The sequence below is a fragment of the Nomascus leucogenys genome, chromosome 8 (assembly GCF_006542625.1).
Source record: "Nomascus leucogenys isolate Asia chromosome 8, Asia_NLE_v1, whole genome shotgun sequence".
Lineage (NCBI taxonomy): Eukaryota > Metazoa > Chordata > Mammalia > Primates > Hylobatidae > Nomascus > Nomascus leucogenys.
The window spans coordinates 10,254,853-10,278,551 of NC_044388.1; the positions used below are offsets into that span (position 1 = coordinate 10,254,853).

Genomic DNA, 23,699 nt, shown 5'->3' on the forward strand with positions numbered 1-23,699 from the left:
GATTCTGAACTATTTTTTTTTTTTAACATAAATGCCACTTAACTAGGGACCAGCTCTGGGCCTGTGCCAAACCAACTGGTGTGAGCTTGGGGAGGAGTGAAGGATGGGGACAGATCGTACACATTGATGACAAAGAGGAATCTGAGACATTCGAAACAAACATGTTCTCAGAGCTTCATGGAAATTCTGTCAAGGCCCTAATTCTTGCCTGCTATTCTCTTGGCCACAAAAGATCACAGACCAGTTACTATAGAAACAATTCTCTTCACGGGTTGTGCATGTTAGGATGGAGATGGAAAAGATTTCCTTATCAAAAAAAGAAAGAAATTAGGTTTTCAGATATATTTGCCCTCTATCTAAAGTGTTCCTCCATTTATGAGCAGAAGAAAGAAGAAGCTGCAATGATTGCAAATATGCTTCTAATTCCTTGCAGTTAAATTTCAAACTTTCATTGTAGACTCGGTGGAGCTCGTGCATTTCTAATACATCCAGAAAGCATGTATTTTCTTAAGAGGGAAAATAGAAGATAAGGGACCATAAGGCTGAGTGGTGAGAGCCTTGCCAACCTCAGGGTCCCCTCTGTCCTGGGGGAGCCCAGCCACCCCCACCCCACCCACCATGAAGCCTACGTGTGACCTCATTAGCATTTCCATCTGCTTTCTGGCTCTAGGCTCATTGTGACTGTCGCCTGGGGCAGTGCCTGTGTGGAATGCCTCCCGGGCCCTGTGGTTCTGTATGGTGAGCGCCCCTGGCAGGGCAGCTGCGTGGTTGCAGCAGGTGCCCAGGCAGGCAGGCTCAGATAGCTCTGATGGGGGATCAAGCCGTGTTTGTGGCCAAGGACTTATTCTTGGTTTAGGACTTGTCTTATAAGCTTATATGGCCTCAGAAAGAAGCAAAGGGAAAGGCTCTCCAAGCTGGGGAACTAGATAGACAGCCAGGCAGAGAGAGAGAATGTGTGTACCTTTGCCTGTAAACTTAGTTCTGCCTCAACAAGGACTTTCCTTTAAACTGTTAAGCATTAAGACCTTAGGTGTGTGAAGTTCAACCACCCTCCTTGTATGAAGCAACCTGGAGTCAGCAAAGGAGGACCTGCTGGTCTGTGTGGAGGAGACGCACAGTGAGTTGGAACCCCAGGGCCTTGGGAACTCTGAGCCTGGGGAGGTGAGTGACACAAAGGTGGGCCTTCTTCCCTGCAGGAAAAAAAAAAGGCAGACTCTGCAGACAGGTAGTCAGGATGCTGGGGAGCTTAGGGCAGAAGTTGGGGCTACAGGACAAAGTCTACCCTGAAGTCCCCACTGATGGCCATGCTGGGCTTCTTGGAACTTCCCCATGGATGAGACACAGGAAATGCCCAAGACTTAAAGGGTGGGCTCCAGGAAGCTGGAGAAGGCCTTCCCAGACATGTCACAGACATTAGAGGTGAGGTATGATAGACATGGGCATACATTGGGTCAGGGTTTACAAAAGGGACATGTGGGCCAGGCAGCAGACCCCTGGGCACTAGTAGGGGAGGGTGGAGTCGTCCCACTCCAGCTGGGCTTGCCTGGCTCCATTCTGCCCATGTCTGCCTCTGCCCATCCCTTCCTCCTCCTCCTCCTCCTCTTCGCTGTCATCAGAGCCACTGCTGGAGCTCATTTCTTCCTCTGCTTCTTCCTCCTCTTCTCCCTCAGTCTCATCTTCCCCATGCCCTGGTCCTTCATGTTTCTGGATATCAAGGAGAGAAAGCAAATGCTCATCAGGGGCTGAACAGAGGCAACTTTGGAGCTTATGTTTCTCCATCCACTAAGGAAACATTTAAGGCCCCTTGGAATTTCTTCTCTTAGTGCAAAACTCTTCAGCCTGGAGACAGACTTCCTGGAAGGGAAGTCTGGTAAAAAGGAAGCTAGAAGGTTCAAGGCAAAAGCCTGAAATAGCAAATTCCAAGGCATGAACTCAAGGTAGACTGTTGGGTATAAATGATGGGCTGGACATTTAAGCCAATCCTATCCATCATTTACTGAACCTTTCAGGTCAAGGCTTGTTTTCAGGCATTTCTGGAGCTTATTTAAATGGAGCTGTCCAAGCCTTAGTGTTTGCTTCTCAGTGAGAGGATGGCATTTGATCTTGTGTCTCTTTTCCAAGTGTGCATGCAATGTCCCTGGGAGCAGAAGGCATTCTAAGCAAAGACTCAGGTATGCTTCTTCTTAAAAATATTTCTTTGGAAAGGACAAATATATTGGTCCTCACTTTCCATGCTTGCTGCTCACCACCTGACTTGTGTCCTCAGGTTGTACCCCTTCCTTTCCAGTCCAATTCCCCCTCCCTCCAGCTTTTGGATAATTCCAGTAAAATTTCCTTTCTGGATTTATGTTCTGCGTTGATGAACCAGGTCATAAAAGTTGTTTCTCCTTGCTTGGCTACCTACCCCCTCCCCTTACACTTCTTAGGAATTGTCTTTTACCTCCTACCTTCTACCTTACCCCAACTCCTACTCACTCTTCAAGGTCTCCCCTAGGCCAACCTCCTCCAAGGAATCTTCCCTGATTGTTGCAGTCCTGAAGGCTTTTTCTCCTCAAGGTCATTGACTTTTGACATCACAAGGTTGGCCCTTGTTAGGCACACTCTTGCCTTGTCCTCAGACTGCTCCAGGTATAGTGGTCTTGTTTTCTACACTCAAGGCTCAGCTCTTTGAAGGTGGAAATTCTGGAGTCTGTACAGCACTGAGCTCAGCATTTTACCTACAGCACATGCTTGGAGGAACTGAGCCACATCAGCACGCTGGCTTTGAAATTGGAGTGTGAGGCTAGCCAAGGTGGAAACTGGGGACCAGGCTGGGGTAATCATCTTCCCCTACCTTTTCTAAGCCTGGGTCTATCATCACCCAGAACCCATGGACAAAGGGCGTGATGTAGAGGGCTTCCCTTGACACTCATGGATAGATTCTGGGGGCTGTTGGCTAACTGGAAAGATACAGACTTTAGAATCAGACAACCTTAAATTTGACTATTGGCTGTGTTAATTTGCGTATGTTACTTCTTTTCTTAGTTGGTTTCCACCTTGGTAAATGAAGATGATGACTCCTATTTTATAGGTTGTTGGAAGATTAAATGAGGTGGCGTATATAGAGCACTCTATACAGTATCTGGCATAATGGGGGCTCAATAAATGGCAGGCATTGCTGCTATATTTATTTTTTTTTAATCTGTTCTGAGCCTTTGAATGAACTCTTCAGGCAGTATGGAGCAAAGCCGTCTTATTTGCACTGTTAGGGACTCAGTATTGAAGTTTTAATTAACTAAGTGTTAGTTAGCTCTGAGCTAAATACTATGGGGGAAGCAAGGCATAGCCACCTTGTGGTGTTTGCTTGCTTTAACAAAATTTCTGGTTCTGTTTGTGGGGTAAGAGCAATTAATACATTTTAAATCAGAGAATGTAGTTGGTGGGAAGGTATGATCTGTTCAGGTTGAGAGAGATAGAGGAGCTCAGAGACAGGAAGAATCAGTGGAGCTGGACTAGATGGGGCAGGGCTTTGAGAAGGAGGGGGTATGGGGCGGCTTTAGGCATAGGAAGGGTTGAGCTGGGTGGAGGGAGAAATGCCCCACCCAGAACTCCCAGCCCTGCATGAGGATCACCTCCATGGGGTTGACTGTGATAGTCAGCGCAGAATCGTCCCAGTCCATCTCAGATTCCTTGGCAGCCTCAGTCTCCTGGATGAAGTGCTGGTGGGCGATCCGGACCCGGTACACACCCATGGCCACGACAAACACAAGCATGCACACGGAGATGATGATGACCACCGTGGCAATGCTTGGGACCACTGGAACAAGGAAGAAACTCGCATGACATGGTGAACAAAGGCCTAGCTCATTCTTGTGAGGGAGCATGAATGAAACATCCATGCATAGGATAAAGTCTGCCCTACCACTTCCCAGCTGTAGAACTCTAGAGCAGCACCTTACCCTGTCTGGGCTTCACTTTCATCACCTCTATAATGGGCATAATAATTCCTATCCTATGAGTAATAGTTAGGTGTAAATTAAATAATCTTTGAGTTTCCACACAGGCACAGTATAAGTGTTCATTAAATGCAAATTCTCTTTTATTGCTGGCTTTACCCCTCAAATTATAAAGAAACTTCCACAGAGCCAAGCACTGTAGAGTTTAGTAGAAACAGATACAAGTGCCCACCAGATGGTAACACAATATGGCAAGTGCTTAAACAGAAATTTGGGCAGAGGACGTTACAATATGGTACGTTCATGTGTGTGAGTGTTGTAAAGGGCTCATGGAAAACTTCATACAGGACATGGTTTTGAGTTGGGCCTGAAATTTTGTCCCAGCCCTTTATACTGACCTCCACTATTATGTGTGTTGTGTAATTTCTTGTTTACTTATTGACTGCCTATTGAGGGTGTGAGTGTCTCAGAGCCAGGGCACATTTTCTCCATTGCTGGGTTCCCTCCCTCAGTTCTGGGCACCTACGTTTGCTACAACATAACCGTCTGTTGAGTAGATAGTCTTGAGTCACAATGACCACCTGTGTCCTGAGGGTCCCTCCTCTTGGGTACCCTACCTGAACTGTGCTGGATGCTACTCCGGGACTCAGGATGATGGACAGACTGGAGGAAGGGAGGCTGCACGATCAGGTGGTTGACATGCTCCTTATCTGAGACTCTGTCTTCATGAAGGACGCTGACCTGGGAAGAGTGGGGAGAGGTGCTATTGACCCAGGAGTGGCAGGTGGGCCAGTTACAGCAGTTCTGAATGAATGAGGGAATGGGTGAGCCTTGGCTTCCCTAACAATGGCAGGACCCACTCACCTCCAAGTTGAACTCATTGCTAGTGTAGCGCCCATTGAGTTCTGAGCACTTAATCCGGAAATGCCGGGCCTCAAGGGAAGCCGGACGCCAGTTGCGGTAGCGGATGTGATGTAACACCTGCTCATAGCGGCTCATGGAGCCCACACCTGTGCCAAGAGACCACACCTGTCATCAGAAGGCAGAAAAGGAGGAGGAAGAGAAGAGAGGAGACAAGCCGGGGCTTGTGGTACAAGACCTCATGGGTCTTGTAAATTTGTTGAGGGAAAGAGCTCAAGATATTTTGGGCAGACAATGTGCAGTTCTAAGGAGCCAAAATTACATTGATGCACAAGCTTTCCATACAGACTGCCTCAGTCTTCCAGATGTTGCTGTGACATTTGCTGAGATCAAACATTGTAAGAGAAGGCATCCACCTAGCTTCTAGAGAAGAATTCCCCAGGAGTGGGAATGTGGGACTGGTCCCCAAGCTGCTGGAGTAACTTGCCAAAGGAGGGTCTAGAAATCCATGCCTGAGGCCAAGGATCTCCAACTCATCCCTGGGGCTTCACAGTACTCCTTCACAGGTGCAATCTCACTCATGTCTCCCTGGACAAGGACATTCTAGGAGGACACCCTTGGGGCAAAGGGGGCTGAGTGTGGCCTTACCGTAGATGGAGTAGCCTGCAGTAGAATTAGTGGCATCCAGGTGTCGTTGGTGGAGCTCGCTGTGGTTGAGCTCCAAGCACTCCTGCCTTGGGTCCAAGTCCCCTCCGATCACCAAAATATCACAGAAATCTAAGTTATGAAGCATTTCCTCTAAGACTTCTGATTTGGGGGCTGTAGGAAGACAGACATGGGAAAGGCAGGCATGAAGGACAGCTCAGAGAACAGCCCTTGCTGATCATCTTCCTTCTCTGTTATTGCACCCAGGTTAAGGCTGGGTCAGGAGCAGAGTCTGTGTGATCCCAAATACCACATCCACTGCTCAGATGTCCAGGCACCCCTGAGGTTGCATAGCGTGAATTAGTGGGAAGAGCATGAATACTGTAGCCAAAAGATGTTATTTGAATACCAGCTCTGCCACTGAGAAGCTGCATAGTGTTAGAGGAACTACCTACCACTCAGTTTCCTCATCTATAAGGGAGGCAAGGGCCTTGGGATGATTGAAAACAGTGTCCAGCGCACATTGTAGGTGCTCAATAAGCAATAGCTCTCATTTGGGGAGAGATAAGTGGCCTTTCACCATGATCTCATAGCTTTCTCCATGTGATCATAGTCTCCCTGACCACCTGAGATCCTGAAGGGGAGAAGCACTATCTTTTTATGATTGAATCCTTAGTGTCTAACCCAGGAACTAGCATGGAGTAGTTATTATTAAACCTTGCTCAAATGGAGCTGAATCATTAATTAATAATCAAGTCAATATGATATAACCAATAATCAATATTTGATAATATAATTAATGTGCTCCCAGGGGAGCACATTAGCAAGTTGGTCAGTCAAGTTGTCCTTGCCTAATTATGTGACTCCAAATTTCCCAAAGAAATGTCTGAGTATTTGAATGCTGGGCAGAGTTTGTCAGTCCTAAATTAAAAGCCCATCTTAAGAAGGTGATTGGTATTTATGAAGTATGTGCTATGTGCCAGTCACGTGCAAATATAATCCTAATAGACATTAAAGGGGGTACTATTACTATCCCCATCTCACTGATGATAGGCTAGTTGTCTTCAAGTGGTTTTGATCTTGCTCTCCTTTATTGAAAAACTTGTGAAGAGAGATAATTTAAATAAGTATATTTATGTATTTATAAAGTGGACTAAATATACTTTGTGTGTTATAAAACATTAAAACAGAAATTTAAAAAGTTCACTAAAGACGGATTATTTTAAATAATTATCTTTTAAGTTTTTAAATGATATCAAAAATATTTTTGCTCTCACTAGGTATATATTATATATTATTATAAATAATTTCTTTATCTTAATTTTTAAATGCTTGTCAATCACAATGGTTTCATGGATAATTAGCAAAATCTAAAAGCACAATAACATATGCTTAAGACAGGGTCTATAATTAGTAATGCTGTATGTGCATCTTTATTTCAATGGCCTTCTCACAGTTTCCAGGTTTTTTGCTGGCTTCTTGTCAGGTCTGGTCATATCGTCCTTGTTCCTACCTCCCGCTGTGGCTGACTGAGAGCTCCCTGAGGTAGGGAGTGTGTCACGGCTGCCATTTTCTCATGGCTCTCTCTCACCATGGGTATTATCTTCCATCTGCAGTTTCCTTGATTCCCACTGTGTAGAAGGGAGTGTGCTGGGTTCAGGGACCTAGAGGCAAATCGGCCATGGATGAGCCCTTGGGGTCTCCTGGTCTGATTTAATAAACAGGAAATCACCACCAAGGGCTAAAAAATGTGCTGAGGGAAGCACCAGCAGTTGGGAGTATCAGAATGGTGGTGGTGGGACAGCCTTCTTGGGGAGGTGCTGAAGGCAGGGATATTTGCCAGGAATCAAGGGATAGGGAAGGAAAGGAACCTTCCAGCCAGAGCGCAGAGCAAAGGTGTGAACTAACAGAGTGTGAGGGAGGTGTGTGTGTGTGTGTGCGCATGTTGGGGGAATCTCCTGCCTTTGGTATTGACAGCATAAAGAGAATGTCAATGGGGCAGCAGATGATGCTGAAGCCGGTCACTGATGCCTGGTGGCAAATGCCATTATCCTACTTGTTTAAGATATCCATAATAATGACCGTTCCAACAACAATAGAAGTAAAAATTTAAAGGCACTAATAATAGCCTTTGGACGCTTGGCTATGTGCTCTGCCTGTACCTCTCATAAGCAGAAGATGAAATGTGAACCCAGATAATTGCTCTTCCCTGCATTGCCCGTATGCTGGTGTCAGATGTAGCAAATCCAGACACTTGGTCATGGCCTGCAACCACTAAGGTCAGAGGCTCTTCTTTATTTCTGTCTGATTTTAGCCGCAAATGAGAACAGGGGAAGAGGGACGATCATACAACCTAATGCACGTTGGCCTGTGACTAGGAAACTGCCCTGCCTGGACAGGTGGTAAAACACCATCTATTTTTTATGAGCTAAGAAGGGCTGTCTCTTGAGTACCCCGTTCACTAGGGACCAGGGTGGTTTAAGGCAATAGGTAATTAGGATTATTAACAGCAGCTCTTCGGGGACTTAGGACCAGAGGCACCAGCACATCATTAGCAGTGGCTTTTGGAGGAGGAGGGGAGAGTTGAAAATATTCTCTTGGAAGAGGCAGCAAAGGACACTTCTTAAATTTATATTTCCCCCATCCCTTGGAGTAACAAAAGGGAGGTTTTCTTCCCTCCCTCCCTTGCTCCTTTCCCTGTTTCCTTCTTTCTCTTCTCCAACCTCCCCCCTCCCCTAGCATATACTATAGCTTTCAGTGTAACTAAGTGTTTCTCTTTGGTAGATAATTCAAATTACTCCTCTTTCACTGAAAAACCTTCCCAATAATGAAGTTGTTGGAAATAACAACTTAAAAGTTTCCTGAGAGCTTAGAGCAATATTGCTGAATGAGACCTAACTTTTATATATATAAAGATGCAGCTATATTTTTTCTTTATATATCTTTAGCTTTTCTTCTGATTACCAGAATAATACATGCCCACTATAGAACATTTTTGCAATTACAGAAAGGGAAAGGAAGCAGAAACAAATGGGCTCTCATTATGCCTCTCAGAGAATAACCCTGTTAGCATAGGGTGTGTGTCCTTCTTGGCATTTTTCTATGTTTTTTTTTTTTTCTTAAATGGTTGAGATCATTCTATGTGTAGGTACTATGTAACTTTGTGTCTTGTATTTTTTCACTTACCATTTAGCACAAATGCCCTCCCTCCAACCTCATATCCCTCATTGCTAAGCCATCCATTCCCCTCATATTCATTTCGTTTGTTTATAGCTTTGTCTGTTTTGCTATAATACATTACGCTGCCATGTATACATTTATGCCATGTATACATTACGTGAACAATGCTGTTGTTCTGAAGTATGTTTTCACATGGCTGTAAAAAATTAAAGTCCACCCTCCCTACAAACTCAAATGCACCTGTACCTGTGGTTTTCACATCCCCGGGGGCCTCGGTTTTGGCGAAGGTGCTCACAATCTTGATATCAGGGAAGAGGGTCACTCCTCTGGCACTTTCAAACTGGGCAGCAGGTCTCCAGAAGTGGTCTGTGCCCCGGAGGGTGATCCGGGGCTCAATGGCCTGGAGGACCATCACATAGGCATCTACCTCGGGGATACTGATGCATACGTCTTCCCCAAAGCACCTGGGAAAACAGTCTCGGTCATGGCACTGATGAGCAAACAATTAAACCATCTGTCCTACAGCCAGGAACAAGGGTTCCTCCAGTTCTTAACAAGGCATCGTGACTGCGTAAGTGTCTCTGAGGATGTCAACAGACATTCAAATTTAAAGCCACATTATAATCAAAACCACTAGTGATCTAGGGACTTGAAAGATAGGCTCCTGAGAGAAATGGGAATTTTCTGTACGAGCAACATGTAACCATGAAATCTTTCATTATCCTTTAACAAAGAAATCAATGGCAACATTAATTAGATAGCAACTGCTTGTTATGTGCTTTAGTATTTGGTAAGCAAATTGTTGTCTAACTGGTTGGTTACAGCCGTCTTACTAATTGAGACCCCAGGGCTAAACTCTCCTGCCTCAGCTTATATGATATGTCTCTATGTGGATATCACACATGTGTGCCTTTTCTAGGTGTGAGAGCAAAGTGCTATTGTAATCATCCTCCTTTCTCCTGATACACTGCCACACAATTATCTGGGAGGCAGAAATGGTGTGGCCACAAGAGCGAGGTCTGAGACAGACAAGGATCCATGGCCTGGCTCTGACACTTCTGGGCTGGGTAAATGTGGACAAGGCACTCGACTCCTGTGAACCTCAGTTTCTGCATCTTTACAGTGGAGATAACAATAATTTTGTCCTATAGTAAAGGATTAAATGCAGACATATATAGAAAAGAAGCTGACCAGAGCTTCCATCATGGTTTGAGCTCAGTAAACACTGGTTGATTTGAACTTCTCGACAGACCTCATGGGGGCATTATGTCATCAGCCCTCTCCCCTGGTCATCTAGATGTAGGTTAAAACGGGGGACCTCAGAGCCAGACAGATGCTCTGGGAGTGCTGGGTGGGGTTCCGCTGGTGACAGCCATCACCTTACATGCCTTGGGAAAGTTCTCGAGGAAATGGTAGTCTGGGTGGATTCCATGCTGAGCTACTCCATCCTCTTCTATGGGTGGGTGAAATGTGGGAGCTGTGGTGACCTCCTCCTCTTCCCAGTTTTCTCCCGCTTGTGCCAGGCCAACCCCACAGCACTCCTGACCTTTCTTCAGTTTGCAGAAGCCTGGTCTTAGTGGGACGCAGGCCAGTTTGTTCTCTCATCTTCACTCTAATGTGGCAATGACCTGGAGGTACCTGTTTGTTTCCTACCCCTAAGCCTGTAAGGGTGGAGCACCCCTCCATTGTTCTAGAACTATCGAATGTAACTACCATCTGCGGGTATTTTTTCTAGTGCCTGTCCCAGGCTCCAACAATGTGGCAGTCAGTAAACCCATCTTTCCCACCCTTGTTCCTCTCTTTCTGTGTCCTTCTCCTGACTCTAGGTGCAGCATGACTGCACTTCTACCTTCCAGGAATTTTCCTGGGATCCCCCTCCTAGCAGCCCTCCAAGGTAGCCACTGTGGCTGAGAAGTGATTTGATAGGCCAGTGAGTGAGTTATCCAAAGGCTTCAGTAATCCTCTAATTTAACTCCGATCCCTGGAAACAAGAACCACGCCTTCTGTTTTTCTGGCATACCTATGAGATTTAGGAACTCTACATAGCTGGATTGGTTAACTTAATTCAATTTAATAAACATTTGTCAAGCACTTCCTATGTACCACGCACTACGCCCTTAAATCAGAACACTTCAAACGTACATCCAGATCACTTCAAATTCCCAGCTCTCTGAGAATTTATAGAAAGCAGTACCTTCTAGGCATTAGATAAGATACAGGATAAAATACAGAAAGGTGGATTCAAGGTGGTAAAACAACAGAACATCTTGCTTAGGAAGAAAACAAGAACACAGATCCATTGAGGCATCCTCAGAGGAATAGCAGAAGTTGAGGACAGCTGAAGAATGGCAAATCTTGTTTTGTAAGGGAACATTCCCAAGGGACCAACCCTGCTGCCTCAGTTGGCCCAAGGCTGACCAGTGTCCACTCACTGGACTTTGGAGGAGACTTTGAGGCGCCGCACACCCGCTGTCGGGAACTGCCTGGAGTTGATGTAGGAGATTTTCTGGAGAGCACGGTTAATGTTCCCAATGTCATCACCTTCCATCACCAGGATGGACTGCGAGGGGTTGAAGTGATACTGGAAGACAAAAGTGAGCAGCATGGAAGAGAATGGTCAGCGATGTACATGGTTTTATGGAAGCACTTCCTGTCCATACAGGGCACCAAAGGTCACCATAAACACCTCTAGAGCATCTGCCAGTGATGCAGTTGTGTGTACAAATGATCGTGTTTACACTCTCAAGCAGTTCCTCCTACTCTCTCTGGTGGGCTTTGCAGCCCTCTCCTATGAGGTCTTTCCAGGGACTGTTCCTGGTAATATAGGTCTGAGCCACGGGATTGAATACTGAAAACCCAGCCACGGTGCTCTCACAGCCCAGCCCTTGGCGAACAGTGGTCCATGCTCTGTGCTAGCCGGGTGGTCTGGACCACTCAGAACTTGCGTGTTCACTCCTTTTGCTGTCTTTGTCTTTGGCCTTGAACTGCTCCCCAAATTCATCTTGCACTCCATTTTCTGACCCACGCCCTATCTTCTTAGCTTCCAACCTTCAAGCTCATTTTTCAGTTAATGGCTTTCTTTCTCTCAGATCTAATTTTTTGTCTTGCTTTTCAAGTGCTAAACTCTGGTTTCCCATGAGTTGTACTCACCTGCTGCTTACACATCTGCCAGCAGCCCTGGGTTTGTTATCTATCCATTTCATCCCAAGTCCCTGTTATCCCACACTTGCCAAAGGCCATGTAGCAGCGATTTTCCCCACTGAGTCACTTGGGTACTCAAGCTGGACAGAGATTCTTGCCCTCTCCATGTCCCCACAGCAGTTACTCTTCTTGGAATGAGGCAGGGAAAACTGCCTTTGTACTGCCCTGAATTGTTGACTTTGAGCAAGAATTATTAGGAAATGCTATCAATAAAATATCAGAAACGTATCTGTGAATTCAGATTATATATCGAATGCTCATGGCACAGGAAAGGGAGACATGGATCTTTTCTTTAAGTAGCTACCTAACTTAAAAGTATTTACCCTTTTGAATAGATAATATATTCACATGGTTCAAAGGTACACGTGTGCTAAGTGAAAAGTAGCTACCTTATTTCTATCTCCCATCCACCCAGTTTCCACAGTCCCATCCCACAAGTACTCATTATTATGTTAGTTTCTTAGTGGTAAATTGCATTATTGTTCACAATTAGTTGCTTCCCCTCCCGTGGGAGACTTATACGTGTTTGCCCTATTGTTAATAGGCTTGATCATATGACTTATGGTAGCCTTCCCTGCAGGATATACGTTTTTGCCCTGTGCACTCAGCAGTGGTCATGTTACTTGCTTGGTCAACTAAATGTGGGCAGAAATATTGTTTGATTCATATCCTATGGAAGATTTAATAACCAGTTCATGGTCTGCCACATCCCTTTCTCTCTGCCATGAAACTGGCAACATTCCTTTAGGGGCTAGTCCATCGGCTTGCATCTCACAGTGAGGGAGGTATGGATCAGAGCTGCAGCCAATCTATAATGGACATGAAGCATGAGCAATAAATAAAATTTTGTTGTATAAGCCACTTAGATATTAAATAATTTGTTACTGTAGCATAACTTAGCTTATCCTGACAGTTATACTCAAGTATTCTTATAAATATATAATCAGCGAATATAGATTTCCATTTTTTTCTTTCTTATATCAAAAGTATCTCATTACATAATGTATCGCACTCTATTTTTCACTTGGCTCATATCTTGGAGCTCTTTCTGTATCAGTACATGACAAGCTTCCTTATTCTTTTTTAGTAGATGTATAGTATTCCATTGTATAGATAAACTGTAATCTTTAAAACCATTTTCCTAATATGGACATTTGGGTTATTTGTAATCTTTTACTGACAATGTCAGAAGGAATAATCTTGTGCAAACACATCTGTAGGATACATCATTACAAGTGAAATTGCTAGGTCAAAGACTACATGCACTTTTAACTTGGATAAATGTTGCCAACTTCTCCATTGCTAGAGATTATATCAATACATACACCTTCCACCAGGGTATGAATGCAGCTTCTCTCAATTCCTCAACAATACAGTATGCCATCAGATGTCAGGATTTTTGCCAATCTGATAAATGACAAATGCCATCTTAGTGTAGTTTAAATTTGTATTTTTCTTAGTATGAGGATCTGAGTATATCTTTTCATAGGTTTAAGGAAAAATGTATATTAACTTTTCCCTGATCTGACTTGAATGTCATTATAAGGGTGTTCTGTTCTGTGTCTGGACTGAAACAGGAGTTGGATGTCTCATGAGCACTGTTGTTGACACTGAACCACCTAAATCCCTTGCATGGTGTCCCCTAGCCAACTGATAGCTCAATCTTTGTCACCTTCGACCATCACATGTGTGTTTCATTGTTACCTACTCATAAGGCCTCCCAGCTTCTCTCATTTTGGTCCCCACTGGGCTTTGGTGCCTTTCTCCTATAGCACTTACAAAATGGTAACACCACTATTATAGTACAGTGGCCAGTAGCCCCTGAGCACAGGGACTCTGTCTCTTATCCCTGAATCCCAGAACTTAGCCTTAGTGTTCTGAAAGCCCCTGTTAGACGAATGAATGAAGGGTCTCCAGCCTACATTTTACTATCATCTCCTGTCACTCCCCAAAAGGACTTTTTTCTTTCACTTGTCTTTTTAATGAAGCTCTGTGGGAGTCATTATCAGTACTCACCAAACCCTGTTCTCCTTTCCTTCCTGGGCATTGCAGAGGCTACACTTCTCAGCTACCTTGTACCACAGGTGGCCAGAGTCACATGACTACCTCTGGCCAATGGGCAGGAGAGGAAGGGAGGTGTGGCAATTCTGAGCTGAGGCAGTGAAACATCCTTTAAGATGCTCGAGCCTCTTTTTTTCCTCCACTTCAGTAGCTTGCAGCATTCTATGCAGAAACCCCACCCCACCTCCCTAACTGAGTATAAGAGAAAACTAAACTTGTCATGTTAAGCCAGTGAAGCTTGAGGTTTGGGGATCATGTGTTACTGTAACAGCTTAGCCTGTTTGGGAACGTGATTTGTGGACTGTAATATTCCAGTTCTAGTACAAAATACAACTTTGGAGTATTTCCTTTCCCCTCTTAGACTTCATTTCCTCATTTAAGTAATGGGGAAATTAATATCTACCTGTGTGGGTCTTAAATGAGACAATATATATAAAGTTTCTAGCACTTACAAGATATTAAATGTATGATAGCTTGGATGATCATTCTTACTATTGTAATTATGCCAGCACTAACTCTTTGTGCCCCAGCCTTCACTGTTCCTGTGTCCTTGTGACACAATTCTCTTCTGTCCTTCCAAGTCCTGAGGAGCGGTGTCTCTCTGAGCCATGACATCAGGCCAAGAGCACCACTCTCTGGTGCTAGATCTTGGAGCCCCCAGGCACATGCATGGTTGATGCCACAGTCAGCGTCTGAGTTGGCGTCTCTTGCCTGGAAGGCCTCACCAGCTTAGAGTGCTTATTTCTGGAGCTGCCTCATGCTAGTGAGTCATGATTAGTTCTGAGGTATTCGCAAGTCATCAGTTTCAGATTTGAGAAGACCCAAGGTCCTTGTTCTATAAACACCATCTATGTTTTAAAAGGTTTTTCTGCCCCTCTTCTCCAGCCTCATCCCCTGCACCATCCTCCTATAGCAGAGTCTTGTGCTGTTGCTATCTGTCTGTCTGTCTGCATCCTCCTACAGTAACACATGAGCACCTCAAGGGCAGGGGCTACTGACTTTTCCTCAGCATCACTGCAGGGTCTAGCACATGAAAAGCATGAGGTAGATGATAGGTCTGCAGTGGAGGCTGGTCTCTGAGCCTCACATGAGGGCTGCCTAGGAAAATCAAGAGGTTCTTCTAGAGGGACGGATAAGCAGTATCCTATGGCAATCAGCAGAGGGCACAATCCCTCTGCAGCCACCTGGAGAGAGACCAGGAGAGTGTGTTGGGTCTCCAGTTAATACCCTGGTCTGTGCCACAGCACTAGGAGGTCTGTCACAGAGCATGAAGGTGGGCACTGGCCTAGCCATAAGCATAGTTCTTGCAGGGTCAATAAAACATCCAGAGCAGGTTTTGGGTGTTCTTCTTTTTTTTAAACTGCGGTATTCCCAGCTCTCTGAGTGGGTGTCTGATTAAACAAGAGACCTGTTTGTACTTGCATCTCTACCAGGGCAGGAGATGGTGGCATGCTAGGGGACCCAGCAAAGGGTGGCATTGCTCACTCGCCCTTGGGTATCTGTGCTGTGACCATAGCCTTTCGTTGAGCGAAGAAGGTGCTAGACAGACAGCCCTTGCAGAATGGTCTTCTTATTAGAGACTTCTCTCAGAGGTTCGACTGGCATCTCCAGCCCCCCAGCAGGCTGGACCATCAGGGAAGTCCCTGCTCAAAGCCCTGGCCTGTTCCTTGAGACAAGGCTGGCTATGACTCAACAGGAACCCTGCTGCTCCCTATGACACCCGCCTACCCATGGTCCATATTAAGTAAATTTGGACTCTGATTTTTGACTTACAGATTCAGCTGAACCATTTCTCTGAGTGGGGCCAGATGAAGATTTGCCACTTTAGAAGTTCTTCTGTCACAAAAGTGAGCTATGATTTGTTGAGAGTCTATTAGGTTTGCTAGGATATATATTATATATATACTAAAATATATAATATATATTTAAATATATAAAATCTATATATTTAATTATACATAATATATAATTTAGATGTATAATTAAATTCTTACATCGCTACAAGATAAATAATATCAACTTATTTTATACACAAGAGATTTGGGCCTAAAAGATTAACGTGTCTTGCCCAAGGTCACCCAGCTAATAATCAGTTGACAGAAAAAAACTTAAACACCTAAACATGGTTAATAGGTGGCCTCTGATGTGGCCCCTGCCTACCTCTCTGGCACCTTCCACCTTTTTCCTCCTGCAGTGATTTGAACCTAGGAGTGTCTAGTTCTAAAGTTCTTGTTCTTTCCCATTCTTCCACATGATGGAGATGACAAATTGGCAGGGATTGTGCTATGAAAATCAGAACAGGGTATTACTCAGGAATGTGGTGATTCCACAGTATCTTGTATGGATACAATACAGCAGCCACTAAACCATTTTAGGACTCCAGACATGCTGGAGAAATATTCATAAATATGCATGATTCAGAAGAAGACAAGTAAAGCAAGAAACATGGGCTGGTCCCTGTGAGCAGATAGAGAATTTCCTTAATCACAAAAGGGCCTCAATTCTCTCGACCAGCCGGAGAGGTGGGAGGAGGGCAGGAACCGGCAAATAAAATAGTAGTCATTATTCGGAAATGACATGAGGAGTAAAGGGATGGAGGAAAGGAAATAAATTTGTTTTAATGATTTTCAAGAATGTCTTCTAATCTGAGTTGCTGGTATGGAGGAAAGAGCATGAACTGATTTTGGACAAATCCCTGAGCCCCAGTCCCCTTAGTTTTGGAATGGGGTCATAGTATTTAATTTATTGTGAGGAGTGGGGATAATGAACATAAAATAGCCCCAAGTGGGTGCCCAATAAATTGGGCGTCTTATTAACTTCTCACACGGTGCTCTAGTTCTTACCAGCCATGCCCTAGGAATGGAAGAGGATCATTTGCAGTGGCTTGGTTATAAAAAGGGAGCATCTTGAAAAGTCAGATTAGCCTCCTCAGTCCCCACAGTTTTTTGTGCCACTTATTTTAGCACCTCCTCTTTTTATAGGTTATGACAGGTCTGTAGAAATTGCTATGGTTCTTAAATTTATAATTTTTAAAAGGCATGACTTTTGAGCCCAGCATATTTGTGTTTTTGCTGTATGGTGCCTAGTACCCTGAAACTATGTCTGCCTGGAACGGTTCAGAGCAGAGAAGATCTACGCAGATGCAAAGAGTAAATTTAGAATCAGAAAAGAGAAGACATTAGGAGGATAGATTTTTGCATCACTGGGTTAACAAAACTCTAAGGAAGCAACACAAACAGTACGTCAAGACTGGCCTTTCCAATATGAGATGGTCTTTTGAGATTGCCCCAATGACAAGTGATTAGCTATTGAGAGCAACTGTGTGTGTGTATCTAATCCATGCTAAACATTGCTCTGGAAAGTCAATCTTGCCTTGCCATGACTTTTGTACTCCTCCCATCTTCCCCATGCTGACCCAGTCTCCAGAGTGAGCATCCTAAACCCCACATATGCTGAGATCATGCTTCTTTGCCTGAGCCTTCAGTGGCTTCCCATTGTTGACAGAAAAAAAAACGTAAACACCTAAACATGGTTAATAGGTAGCCTCTGATATGGCCTCTGCCTACCTCGCTGGCACCTTCCACCTTTTTCCTCCTGCAGTTTGGGACTCAACACTGGCTTTGTTGAAGTTCTAGTGAACACTGTGCTATTCCTCAGCCCTCTCTCATCACTCACACTTTTGGATCTGCCTGGAATGACTTCCCTCTTTCCCATCCCCTCTCCACTACTGCCTTTTTACTAGCTGGTTCCTACCTATTCTTAAACATTCTACTCAGGCCTCGTCTCCTCATCCAAGGAGGCTTCCCTGACTGCCAATCTCCAAGGTTCTGGATCTCTGGAGTGGGAGTGAATCTACTCATCACTAACTCTGGGATCTTACACAGGTTCCCATCTCCTTCAGTCTTTTGTTCCTCATGTACAAAATGGGAACATTTATGGTACCTTTGTCATGAGAGTGTTCTGGGAATCAATACCCATAAAACGTTTAGAACAAACAGTGTCTGGCGCTTGGGAGACCCTCAGGAAATGTTAGTGCTCGTAATTATTGTGGTAGTCATCAACCGGATTACAAATGTCTCCTTGGGTCACTGAGTTCCTCAGAACATTTCTTTTCATGTCTCAGAAACCAGCCTATAACAGAATACTAGCATGTCCATGGAATGATTATGGAAGTGGCTGCAATTTAAAGAATACTCTCAGACCACCAGCTTTTCCAAGGGTACCCAGCACCAGAGCTTGACTAGCAGTAGGCTACTGATCTGGAAATTGCCACTGGACTGGTGACTGCCTGTCCAGGAGAGGCAGGCCCAGGGCAGGGCAGAGCTGCCCATGGGCAGTACTGGATCAAGGATGTTAGGCCAGCTGAGAAACCTCTGCTTTTGTCACATTCTCTGGGGAAATGGCCAAGGACAGAAACCCTCATAGCTGCTGGGGCTTCATGGGGCTGTCCTTTGCTCCAGGAGGCACAGGCTGGTCTGTTCCAACTTCCAGAGGAGGCCGAGGGACTGTTTTCACACTGCAGTCCACTATGATTTTGTGGGGGCTACAATGATATTGGCTCTGCTCAGGACCTCGTGGGCCGGCGCCAACATGTGCTCGCTCCGTAAGTCCAGGTGAGGTTAGAAAGTGACCCTGGCTGTTGGGGTGCTTGCTGAGGCCATAGTCAGTCGCATCCCTCCCTGCCCTCTTCGGGAGGAGCTTCTCAAATGAGCGAATGAGAGAAGCTTCAGTCAGAAGAAGCTTTGCTTCTCTGAGATCACTTGAATATTTCTATTTTGCATAAACAATACAAATCATGAACTGTTCATGTTTCTTCTTCTTCTTCTCCTTCTCCTTCTCCTTCTTCTTCTTTTTTTTTTTTAAGATGGACTCTCGCTCTGTTGCCCAGGCTGGAGTGCAGTGGTGCGATCTTAGCTCACCGCAACCTCTGCTTCCTGGGTTCAAGTGATTCTCCTGCCTCAGCCTCCTGAGTAGCTGGGATTACAGGTGCACGCCACCATGTGTGGCTAATCTTTGTAGTTTTAGTAGAGACGGGGTTTCACCATGTTGGTCAGGCTGGTCTCGAACTACTGACCTTGTGATCCACCTGCCTCAGCCTCCCAAAGTGTTGGGACTACAGGCGTGAGCCACAAGCCACCATGCGCAGCCCATGTTTCTTGTGCCTTGAAGTGACAATGTAAGACAGAATGACCTCCATACCTGCTTTCTAATTCTACCCCACCCAGGTTTTCCCTTTCCTTTTTAATTTGTATTTCACAAGGTCCTAAGTTTTTGTTTACTTTTTAAGCTTTTGAAGTGCATCCTTGCATCCTTCAGTTCCTTTAGCCAAATAAACAACAGAGCAGCCAACTAATGCACAAACAAATGAAATATAACAACTTCCTCCAGGTGGATATTGAACATGTTCCTGCTTTTGGGTAGTGGACTGATTATACACAAGGGCTTGATCTAGGAGTTTCAGAAGATGGCCGCAGAAGCCCATTGTGGAAGTCATGGTTACTAATCTCCCCCCGGGACCCCCATCTCGTGGCTGCACCTTTGCCATGGAGCCATTTCTGTGTAATGTTCCAGGAAGCTCCATTTCCCGGCATGTGCTGGCGCTGTGCAGGCTGGGCATCATGAATCACTGTCTTATTGGGAGTGATGCCAGCTCCTGCCTTACCTTTATTCCTTGGCCAAGGCTTTCCAAGGAATTAATATCCAGCCCTTCCTTGCAGGCCTGCAGGCAGGAGATCACCTTCTGGCTTTCCATTTTGCCAGGGCGGATGGTGAGACTGGCCAGGCTTCCATGAAAGAACTGAGCAAACCGTGGTTTGGTGACTTCTCCTCCTGAAAAAACAAACACCGTCATTTGCTCTGTGAAGACTGGGTAGGAGACAGTACCTCAAGGCACCACTTGGCCATGCAGCCAAAGACACCTTGACTGTGTGTTCCCTGAGCCTGAGCTTTTCCTTCTGAGTGATGAACACAGTAGCCAGAATCTCAGTAAGAAGTTATATGCTGCTAATACCCTGGCATTCCCTGGCTGCACCAGATTTAGGAATCCTGGCATTTCTGAATTTTAAAGGTTATTTTCAAGGGCACACTGTCATAGGAGACTGGAGGGCTCTCGTGAGTGAAAATAGGGAGGAGGTGTCATTGATTAAACTTCAGGCCTGCCTTGTGCCAGTCTCTCTGTCAGGGACTTCATCTGATCAAGCCTGCAATGATGTGGTGGCATTGTTTTCACCTGGCAGGTGCAGAGCCCTGAGACTCAAAAACGTTAAGGTACTTGCCCCAGGACATATACAGCTAAACACTGCAGCTGGAGCTCTAGTTCTGGTCTGTCTGACCTCAAAGCTGGCATTTGCTTCCCCACATTCCACTGAGAGCTTGGCATGCGACTGAGGAATTCCAGAAATGCTGCATTTATGAGCTCTGGCTTTCTCACAATGTGTTGATTCCACCCGTGCTTAAATTCAAGGCCTTTTACATAAAAGGACTTCCCTGATTCCTGTGGTTCTCCCTTTGGCTTTCCTCTCATTGCCTGCTTTCTTTTGCTGTCATACTCTCTCCTGGCTGTGCTGAGTCCTATGGGAGCTCAGGTCCACTTTCACCCGTGTGCAAGTGTTCCAAGTGCTTGTGTTGCCATGCCAGCTTGGCATCTGCTCCCTCCTTTTTTCTCCCTGGTTTTCCAAATCGGATCTCTGAGGTCCATTTGAAGCCTCGCCTCCCCTAGGAGACCTTCCTCACTGACTTTACTGAGCACAGGCTCCTTCCATCATCTCTGAGCAACCTTCCCAGCCTGGATCTTGTACTACTGTTTGTTCAGAGAAGAAGAACAACGCATAGAAAAGATGGGCCTTGGTTGAATTCCAGCTTTGCTAGTGTCCTGGGAAGGTTTCATAAGCTCTCTGGGCCTCTGTTTGCTCCTAGGGCACACTTCTGGGTTTTGCCTCCAGGTTCTTCTGGGCTCTCTTGGTGGCTCCTTCAGCTTCCCCAATGCCTGGCTCTTGCAACACCTGGCCAGCCCTCTTTGCTGCCAGCAGTTGTTAACAGTGTGCTCCAGTGGGACACCTTCTGTGAAAGTCTTCTCTGGCTCCCTAGAGGCCAGATTTCCAACAAATGACACCACTGCAACTTCTCTGCTATTCTTCAAGCCACGCTGTGCCAACAAAATCTAGACCTCAGCTTGGGGGTGGGCTGGCTTTTTCTGGGGTGCTCTACCTCAGCCCTGAGGGTAGTGGATGGTCCTTATATATTCTATTCCTATGTTCTTTAGAGTTCTTTTTAGAGTTCTCACCCACTAATCCTGTTACTCCAATCCCCACATTTATAATTTTTAAAAAGGTTTTTCTGTTGAAATTATAGTTTTCTTTCTCCTGTTTGAATCTAGATCCATATACCTTCCATGTCTGCCCATATGCCTTTGCTTAAATCCATTCCTCTGTATACTGAGACACCACCCCTAAATAGCTTGGATTAGGCAAATAGAGTTCTTCAAGGCCCCTTAAGCCTCCTGTTTCCTGATGCTCATGGAAACCCTCCATGATCCCCCTCTGCCCACCATGTGTCTCCCTCTCCTGGGACCCATCCCCTGCATACCCTCTCCCTGCCTGGAGCCCTACCCCACCCTGAGCCTTAGAACGTTCATTTTTAACCTGCCCTTCACCACCTGGCATTATTAGCTAATGGTTTGCATGTGGGTGTTTGTGTCCTCGGTAGCCTAAAATATGGTGGTTCTTAGCCTTGGCTACACATTTTAATCATTTGGAGATCCTTAAAAAGACAAACTGATTCCTGGTGCTGGGTCACATCCCCAGGGATTCTGACTTAATTGGTATGGGGAGTTTTAAAAGCTTCTCAGGTGAATCGAATGTGAAGTCAAGGTAAAGAACCACTGGGCTATAGCTTCTTGTGGGGTTGGGCCTCTTGCACACTCCTCTTGTGATCTCTATCCTTTGTGCCACCCTCAGGTTTACTCTTGTCACTCTGTGCACAGTTATAATTTATTAGTTTGAGTCTTTCTCTCCTGGATGGCAGGGATCACTCATGCATTATTCATTTTAATGAAGATAATACTGAGCAAGTGTTAGGGGCTGAGTGCTGCAGCAGGCACTTTGCATAAGTCAGCTCATTTATTCCTGTCAGCAACACTGAGCATCTTGCAATTTTCTGGCATCCTGCACCGTGCCTGGCACATAGCAGATGTTTTGTAATTGTTTGCTTGAATTGAAGGAGATGTTGATTTGAGTATCAGCAGAGTGGTGGGCACTGTGGTTGTCTTTCCAATATCCATCTCACTCCTTCCTTCTTGCAAAAGCAGCCATAAAGTTTAGGGTATTGACTGTAGCTCCAGGGACAGACTCTCATTAGTTCATGCTAATTAGATTATTCCATCCCTATTGCACCTGTGATTGATTGAGGGGTGGACCTGGGACCCAGGATAAAGCCATCACCTGGCATTCAATAAGCCACAGAAATTGATCCAGGAAGCATCATGAGAACAAATTGAGGCCAGTATCACAAAATAAGTTGATTGTCAACCTCTGTATAAAAAGCTTCGATTTTTCCTCTTCTGAAAGTTTCTGGAACAAACTCTTGCTCTCTTTCCTGGACATAGTTCTGGGAAGATGGGAGGCTGGCTGTTGCAGCTATCTTGCCAGCAGACTGGTGATGACCAAGGCCCTGCATGGAGAAGGGCAGTGGCAGGAGAGCCCCAGCAGGGAAGAGCAGAGCCCGAGCTGCCCTGCTCTCTGCCCTGCCTTGGGATGTTCTCAGCCGGGGGTGCCACTCATCCATCTTTATGGTTTGAGCCATTTTGACCCACAGTGTTGTTACTTACCACCCCAAGCATCTTCACTTTGGAAATAAAGGATAAGTTTCTTTTGAGGTGCTTAGTTTACAAAAAGCTCTAAACAGATTTGGCTTTGAGGAATTAGTTGAGATGGCCCATGGCTATGGGAAAGCTAACTGGGGCCTTCTGATTTAAATCCTCAGTGTCCCCATGCATAAAGTGCTCCTTCAAGCCATTAGAATGTTCCTGTGCCAGCAAAGGGGCATCTCTGTTGATCTGCAGGCGGAGGGTGTGAGCCTGTGTGTGAATGGTGGAGCTGCCCCTCTCCAGGGCATCCAGTTGGTCATCTCTTCTCAGCCTCCTCCTCCATGGAGTGGCAAATCCAACAACTACTATCACTTACTGGGCATACAATATGTACCCAACACCATGTGACATCCTCAGCGTACATCGTCTCATGGAATCTTCATAAAACTGCTGGGAGGTAGATACTCATTCTATAGTTATAGATGAACAAATTTAGGCTTAGAGAGGGGAAGTAGGTGACCAAAAGCCACACCGGTAGGAAGTGGTAAAGTGTGTGTTCCTATAGTGTGAGTACATGCATCCATGCACAGGACCAGCTGAGGTTTCCTGGTGGTGCCAGGCAAGCAGGAGTAGAATGATACTGAGAGAAAGCTCATTAGGATCTATCCTCTAACCCTCTTCAACTGCTAACTCAGCAGCTTTAGCCTCAAAGGCCAAACTTTGTGACTGTCTTGAATGCTAAGACAGTTTCCTATAAGCCATCTTCTCTCAGCAAAATACACTCATGTTCTATATTTTTGACTCAAGAATATCAGATGTGTGCTGCACTCTATTTATCAGTGACAAGGCTCCAGGAAATTGATTCAATGAGCATTTTTCAACAGGAGGCCAGTATAAAATTTGAAATATATTTGCACTTGGGTGGTTATGATGCAGGATTTTAAAAAAATAATATATTGAAAAATCTTTCCTTTGAATATCTAGGGTGTCTGCAGAGGCCACGTGATTCCTCT

The 23,699-nt window shown here is 45.3% G+C and overlaps 1 protein-coding gene across 1 annotated transcript in view; it reads right to left on the reverse strand.

The window, feature by feature from the left end:
- Nucleotides 1-592: 592 nt before the first annotated feature.
- CLSTN2 (calsyntenin 2) overlaps nt 593-23,699 on the reverse strand; it is a 642,375-nt gene continuing 619,268 nt past the window's right edge. The window contains exons 10-17 of the mRNA XM_030816738.1: nt 19,546-19,712; nt 11,054-11,202; nt 8,868-9,085; nt 5,445-5,615; nt 4,800-4,945; nt 4,553-4,676; nt 3,612-3,796; nt 593-1,704 (exon numbers count right to left, since the gene is read on the reverse strand). Of these exons, the coding sequence (XP_030672598.1) occupies nt 1,501-1,704; nt 3,612-3,796; nt 4,553-4,676; nt 4,800-4,945; nt 5,445-5,615; nt 8,868-9,085; nt 11,054-11,202; nt 19,546-19,712 (1,364 nt within the window). The 3' untranslated portion in view covers nt 593-1,500. The remainder of the gene's footprint in view (nt 1,705-3,611; nt 3,797-4,552; nt 4,677-4,799; nt 4,946-5,444; nt 5,616-8,867; nt 9,086-11,053; nt 11,203-19,545; nt 19,713-23,699) is intronic.